General features: G+C 42.4%; 1 protein-coding gene across 1 annotated transcript; it reads right to left on the minus strand.

The window, feature by feature from the left end:
- Nucleotides 1-465: 465 nt before the first annotated feature.
- On the minus strand, nt 466-6,205 carry s100u (S100 calcium binding protein U). Its single transcript, XM_060904993.1, has 3 exons — nt 6,051-6,205; nt 1,958-2,091; nt 466-1,560 (listed from the first exon to the last, which is right to left on the minus strand). Exons 2-3 carry the CDS (start codon nt 2,075-2,077, stop codon nt 1,183-1,185), a joined length of 498 nt encoding a protein of 165 aa, XP_060760976.1. The 5' UTR covers nt 2,078-2,091; nt 6,051-6,205; the 3' UTR covers nt 466-1,182.
- Between the last annotated feature and the right edge of the window lie 1,107 nt (nt 6,206-7,312).

A 7,312-nucleotide genomic window follows, 5' to 3' on the forward strand; every position in this document is an offset into this window, starting at 1 on the left:
TCCAGGGTGTACCCCGCCTTTCACCCGTAGTCAGCTGGGATAGGATCCAGCTTGCCTGCAACCCTGTAGAAGGATAAAGCGGCTAGAGATAATGAGATGAGACTTTGAAATGTCCAGGCAAAACCATGGCTTAATGGTTAGAGAAGCAGCTTTGGGACCAAAAGGTCACTGGTTTGATTCTCTGGATGAGCAGGAAAGGCTGAAGTGCCCTTGAGCAAGGCACCTAACCCTCAACTGCTCCAGGTAAGGTGTACGTCGCTCTGGATAAGAGCATCTGCTCTTGTACAGATGGATTCTGGGGTATTTTGCACAGTGTCAAAGCTAGTTGAATGGGAGTGGAACACAAAATGCATGTTGTATAATGAGCCTTTGGTGCATGAAGAGGAATATAGTTTAAGCTGTTGTGAGCAGAACAAGATCAGAAAAGAGCAGATAATGAGAACATACGAGTGACAAGATAAATGCTCCAAGAAAAATGTTTGTTTATTGTCATGCAAATGAGTTTTCATTCAAATTTGGCAGTGGTCATGAAAAATACAGCTCAATATTAGTCCGCACATGTTATGAACCTGTGAAACTGTGTTAGCATGCATGCTAAACAACTCCGTGTACAAGGCCTAAATAATTCAAAACATCTAGAAAACTCTAGTCGGTGAGTGAGTGGGTGACATATGGGCGTACCATTATCTTTGAAGAACACAGTGGTTGTTTAATCGAACATGCCAATGAAAGCATCATTTGTAAACATACTGGTAGAGGTACTGTGTAACATTTAAAGATCCAGGTTTTAATGTAAATACAAATCCGAATACAAGTCTTTAAATGCATAAAATACAACACATATACATTTGGTTAGTTGAGTCTATTCAGACCAGTGATTCTCAAAACTGTCCTCACATCTCACCCCCCCACCAGACATTCCACATTTTTGCTCCATCACTGTTAGAGCAAAATGGAATTTATGTGGAGGGATGGAGACCGTTTGAGGACTGCTTTGAAAAGAACCATTTAAGACAATCGACAAAAGGACTTCCAAATAATATTGAGTGGTTTATGCTTTATCTAGTGGTATAAATTGCAGTGTTGGTCAAATTTGTTAGCTGTGAAATAGTAAAACATACACTGGAATAAAATCAAGGATATATAAGGTCTTGAGATGTTTTCATCAACTGTCTCAAGAGCCTACGTGCGCTCCTCTACTTCTATCACCTCTTTTACATTTCCAGCTTCCTCTACCAATTCCACCACTTCCACTGCCTCATCCTGCTCTTTTGCTGGCTCTTTCGCTGGCTCTTTTGCTGGCTCTTTTGCTGGCTCTTCCTCTTTCACAGGTTGTGCTTCTTTCTCATTCTCAGGCTCAGGCTTCGTGGCTTCGGGGGCTGCGGCCTGCGTTTCTGGGCTCGAACTCGCTGCTTGGGTTTCCTTGGTGCAACGCTGCTGACTGACTGACTGAGCCAAGTATCCAATCAGCGTCATGTACTCCTGGAAGCTGACTTTTCCATCTTGGTTGGCATCAAGGCCTTGACGCATATTTTTGATGGCGTCAGAGCTCTCTGTATCCTGTAACACAAAGACACACCATTAAGAGTCTTAAAGCCAAGTTGAAAGTTATTCTTTCATTCACCATATCCAACTAGTAAATCATTCATGATATGACAATGGAAAAATTAAAGACAAAGTGCCTCATAATGAGGTTCTCCAAACTGGATAACGATGTGTAGACATGGATTTCATTTTTGGAGAATTTGGAAGGAGCTCCAGATCCACTATGACCCTCAACAGAATAAAGCATTTACTGAAAATGAAATGATGATGATTTAGCCTGTAGTTCTGACATAAAACAGGATTCAGCCAGCTTAGATATGGAGCTACCCAACAGATATCGACTGAATGTCAGACCACAAAAGTACTGTTATCAGTTGATGTAGTAGTAAATGATGGGACTTCAGTTTCTAACCGTCAATATGTTCTTCAGCTGGTTCTTCACTAGGCTTTGGAAGTCCTTTCCTCCAAGGTTCTCCTTGCCTTTTGCTGATTTCAGGAACTGCGTCACCACTGTCTTGATAGCTCCTTCCATGTTTGCTCTTACCTCTGCACAAGCATTAAGAGAAGATTGGAATGGATGAATTACATAAAAAGAGAGTTATTCATACAAGAGCATAAATACATATGAAAGATGTATACTATATGCAATTTAACCAAACCAGACAGCTTATTTTACTGATTAGATCTGTATGGCCATTTCCAGATTTGGAGTACTGAGAGTTCAGACAATACCTCTTCCAAGCATCAGTGAGATCATGGATTAGTATAAAGGCCTGAAGGAGAAGTGTTCTCAGTGGTTAAAGCTCTTTTCTAACTTTAATACATGAACTCTCATACTGTCAAGTGCGTACTATTGATGAAGGACCCTTGACCATCATATGCTTTAGGCATGCAGCAGAACATCTGAGGCTTCACTCTGACATGAAGTGCCTTTAAAAATAATAAAAAAAATAAAGTCTGCCATTCTTACACAAGATGTATGTTATGAACAGTATAACCTCAAGGTCTTTAGCTGCTTGGTAAGTGATAAACATTAGATACTTCAGCTGGTTTAACTAGAAAAGTGAAGTGAGTTCTATGTATGAAGGTCTTCAGGCTGACAGTTGACTGCAGATAAGGGAAGAGAAAAGGGAGTCGCCTCAATGACTCCCCTGATCTTTGATAGGTCATTTGATCTCCTGAAGGCCTGATTGCACAGCCGCTTTGGGTTACCTGAGGGATTACCTGACCCCAAACTATTTTTGCTCATTCTATAGCTTGCCAGCTGTAAAGCACTGACCATGAGCTCAGTTTATGCGTGCTTACTTGGTCAGTCGCTCATTTAGCTGTTCTTCACTTTCATTTCGTGCCACATACCATTACTCTTATGTCACAGTGGCAATCCAGCCCTTAAACATATCATTTCAACAAACACAATGCGTGCCAGGAATTCATACGAACAACAAAACTGAAAGTGATCCATCAGAAAACAACCAAGTAGCAGGAATTCCATTCATGGCCAATGCTGAGTGAGTCACTCAAATTAGACTAGTAAATTAGATCAGATTGAATATCATCTATGCAACTGCGAGACTGTCAAATCAAAAAGACGTGAGTCAGCTTCATGAGAAAATATCACTTAATAAAGGTTTAAAAAAAAAAAAAAAAAAAAGTGTGCACCCTGCTGCAGTCTGAAGCCATATGCACAGCAACCAATCAGGAAGCCTTGCTATTACACTAATTAGCAGATGGAGAATAAGCTGACACGGGAGAGAGAGGTAGTAGCTTATTAAAGTATTTGGTTTCATCAAGCGGTTGCCAGAGGACTGAAGGCACTCACACTACTGTATGAATTTCTGGCATACGACACAGGAACCGGAAACCATCCTATGAAACCCAACCATTTCTGATTACGTTCACCAAGACATTCATTTCTATAACTAAGATTTCTATCCATTTGAAATTCAGATTCTACAACGTGTCTAAGTTCTGTCTCTTAGGCATCCTAACTTCACTGGATAGCTACCGGACCTCACTGAACATCTGATAGGAACACATTTCGGAATTATACCATTATAGTGTCCCAACTGGACCAAACCTCAGTGTTTTACAGAAAATACACACACCATTCCAAGGGACCCATAAATCACGACACGAGACGATTTATATCTTTTTATTTAACATGTTCTCATGCAAGCAGTCACTCATTTATAATCTAAACACTGTTGTGAACCCAGCTGTGGGAACGTCTGTGCCCGGGCTGCACAGAAACAGCCTCCTGACGCAGTGCGCACGTTTCTGAGATAAGATAAGCTGGAAGACTGTTGTGCCCTGTTACATCTACAACTACTATTGTTCTGTGCAGATTGTTTGCTCTGGATGTCTCAGAATGACTGCTGGTGAACTTTGCTATTTCAGTTGCTGAGTCAGTTTAATAATTAAAGACGCACCAGGTCAATCACATGCAAATTTATACCCGAGTCCTGCTTTTTACCATCAACAGTTTATTGTTAATTTCCCTTGAGAGGCTGATGATCAAGCACTAATTAGCCACTAATTTCCTTAGTCAAGTTTAAACTTTCTTCTGACTCAGATGAGCATTATAGCTCATATAAGAACACACACACGTTTGTCCCACTATCCTTGTGAGGACCTTCCATTGACATCATTATTAATGCAGTTAATTAATGCACCTAAACCTAACCCTAAATGTAACTTCAGTCATAAAAAGAAAGCTTTTTGGCTCTTTGATTTAAAAAAAAAAAAAAAAAAAGTTTTTGTTCACACAACAACAAGACTTCCTTGTCGGGACCATCCAAATGACCCCACAAGGTCAAAATTGTCAGATTTTCTATTATTGTGGGGACATTTGGTCCTTAGTAGTACATAAACACACAAACGCATCATTAAATATATAGTCTAGTTTAAGCCTCGTGGGCTCCTGTTTCTCTCCAATGCGCAAAGGAGACCAAAGGAGATTTGTGTTTCCTCCAAGGCAAACACGTGATACACCATGCGAGCTGAAAGACGGCAATAAAAGCCACCATGCCATTAAAGATTCACACAGGAACAAGCTGAAGCGGTGCAGAAATAAACGGCAGTGGTTTCGAGGACACACTGTCATGCCGCTACTCTGTGCTCACACACCCTGAAAATCCTGCAGGATTTTAGAAGGAATTCCTAATATCCTCCATTTGGGAACTCCGCCTTCCAACCAGAAGTGTTTATACACCGAACACAGGCTGTTTTTATCTTTACTGGTTAACCTGTAGGTGATTAGAGTTTCAGCAGTGAAAAGCTGACTATTAAAACGGTTCCTGGAGGATCTTTCACGGGTTCTTGTGTTGTCTCAGGGAGAACACCTGAAAATGGTTCCTCGTGGAGCCTTCATTTTTTTATCATATAAATCAGACGTTTTATCTGAAAGGTGACGATGAATAATTGGACATTTGGTCTTCATCAGATCTTTCGCTGTTGTTTAAAATAGCTCAGGAGGAACTCTTCAGGCTGTTGAGATCTTCAAGTCTTGCAGCATTTAGTAGAAAGCATGAGGCCTAGTTTTATAAACGGAAATCCATATGTTATCAGAGACACAGCTGTTATATGTAGGAGAGCCACACGGAGCACATTTCAACCAGCAGCGAATGGGTTCTTTGAACCTCACTGCCAGGCCCATGTTTTCACGACTGTATGGTGTTACACAATTCACGATAGGAGTAAACAGTAGAATCAAGACAGCAGCGCGCACTGATTGATTACCTCTGAGCTTTGGTTCTGCTACTGCAGATATTTATTTTAATTGGTCCATTTTTTTTTCTCCATTGCTGCGCTCTGCTTCCTGTCCAAATTAATGACACGCCCGTTGATGTATTTCAGTTCCAGCTGACAAGCAACTCTGAACCAAGGGGTCAAAACAGTTCAAAAATCTGGTGCGCTAACAAGAACAGAACTGGTTCCCTGTTGGTGGAAAAGGGGTAATAGTGACCCCAGACTCAGAGGGGCTGGTGTGCTGTGAGGCAGGAAACTCATCACCTTCTGCTGGGAGAAGACTTCCATGAAATTATTATTATTATTATTATTATTATTATAATGCTTGTCTAATAGAACTGTAGATGAATTCGTGGTTGATTACTCTGTGTGAATGCTGATGTGTAGATTGCTGCATGCCTGATCAAAACAGTTCCATGTTGAGGAAATTCCTGAGCAAAGCCTTTCTCTTTCTCTTCAGTGCGCGCCATGTTAAAGTCCACACACTCCCTGCAGCTTCCAGCCGCACCAACTTCCATCACTAACCAAGAAAAGTTCGGTTCAGCCGGGAGACGGATATTTCGGGCCGATAGTAAAGGTGTGAGTGGCTCAGGAGGCTGCAGTTCGAGTCCCACACTCCTGGAGAAGGGCGGGTCGAAAACGTGGCGCTTCAAAACCCGCCATCAAAGCGCGCCTCGGAAAAGCCGCACAAATCTGGAAACAAAGTAACGCAGAGAGAGAGAGAGCCGCAGTGCGTACAGAGGGGTGCACTTACTTACCATCAACACACACCGGACCTCAAGCGACCGACTGATCCGTGTTCCTACACCTCTTTTTTTCCTTCCAGTGTCTTCTTTAACAACTCGGGAAAAACTTGTCAAACTAGAAGGGCTGGAGACAATCTCTTCCGCGATTTGCTTTTTTCCCTCCTCTCTTTCTCTCTGACAAGTCAGAGGGCGTGGACACGGAGGGAAAAAGTGCACAAAGTAAATACACTCCCCGGCCACTTTAATAGGAACTTGTTGCTGATTCTAAGCTCCCTGTTCTTGGCTGCAGGAGTGGAACCCAGTGTGTTCCTCTTTCAGCTGTTGCATGCTGAGATGCTTTTCTGCTCACCACGGTTGTAAAGAGTTGCTATATCCTTCCTGGCAAAAAAAAAAAAGCTCGAACCGATCAGTGCCGAGTTTCCCAAAAACATCATAGCACAAAGATGATCGTTAAATGAGAGAGCGAGAAGCACAGTGAACACACTCTCTCCGAGTTAAGATGCTTTTAGGAAACCCAACCCTGTCCATTTCCCTCTGACCCTCTCTTATCAACAAGGCGTTTGTTTACTTTCCACCCACAGAACTGTCACTCACTCACTCACTCACTCACTCACTCAGTGTTTTTTGTTTTCCGCACCATTCTGTGTAAACTCTAGAGACTGTTGTGTGTGAAAACCCCAGGAGATCACCAGCTTCTGAAATACTCAAACCAGTCCATCTGGCTCAAACCAACACCCAGACCACAGTCACATTTTGAGATCACAATTTTTCCCGTTCTGATGTTTGAAGTGAACATTAACTGAAGCTCTTGATTTGTATCTGCATGATTTGATGCATTGTGCTGCTGTCGAGGGATCGGCTGATTAGAGAACAGCAGGCCTAATAAAGTGGCTGGTGAGTGTATGTTCAGCATAGCTCTGATGTTACATTATTATTATTATTATTATTATCCAGTCCACTGCATGGAGAAGATAGATTAGATTAATCATCCGGCAAGCCAGTGACTTGAAGCGATATTCCATGCCAGGCCTGCCGGTCGAGCATGGCCATCCCAAGCAGATCTGATGGTAGACCAGTGTCACGTATGAGGCCGGCCAACTTTACACCTCGCCTCAGGTTCCCATAGGAGGACCTGAGCTGCAGGTTGATCATGGCGGAGTACATGGTCACACAATGCCAGATGGCGCTTGGCAATTAGGCGCGGTAAGGAGCCATACAACTGATCGTTTGTTCCAACTGATGTAAAAAACTTTGCGAAGCATACATGTGTAGGT

This window comes from Neoarius graeffei, chromosome 22 (genome assembly GCF_027579695.1).
Source record: "Neoarius graeffei isolate fNeoGra1 chromosome 22, fNeoGra1.pri, whole genome shotgun sequence".
Classification (NCBI taxonomy): domain Eukaryota; kingdom Metazoa; phylum Chordata; class Actinopteri; order Siluriformes; family Ariidae; genus Neoarius; species Neoarius graeffei.

Bases quoted from the DNA above. Each gene is read 5' to 3' on its own strand.
- s100u (XM_060904993.1), bottom strand. From the start codon at position 2,077: ATGGAAGGAGCTATCAAGACAGTGGTGACGCAGTTCCTGAAATCAGCA. The intron at 1,561-1,957 runs GTTAGAAACTGA...TTTGTGTTACAG, and splicing joins AGCTGAAGAACATATTGACG to GATACAGAGAGCTCTGACGC.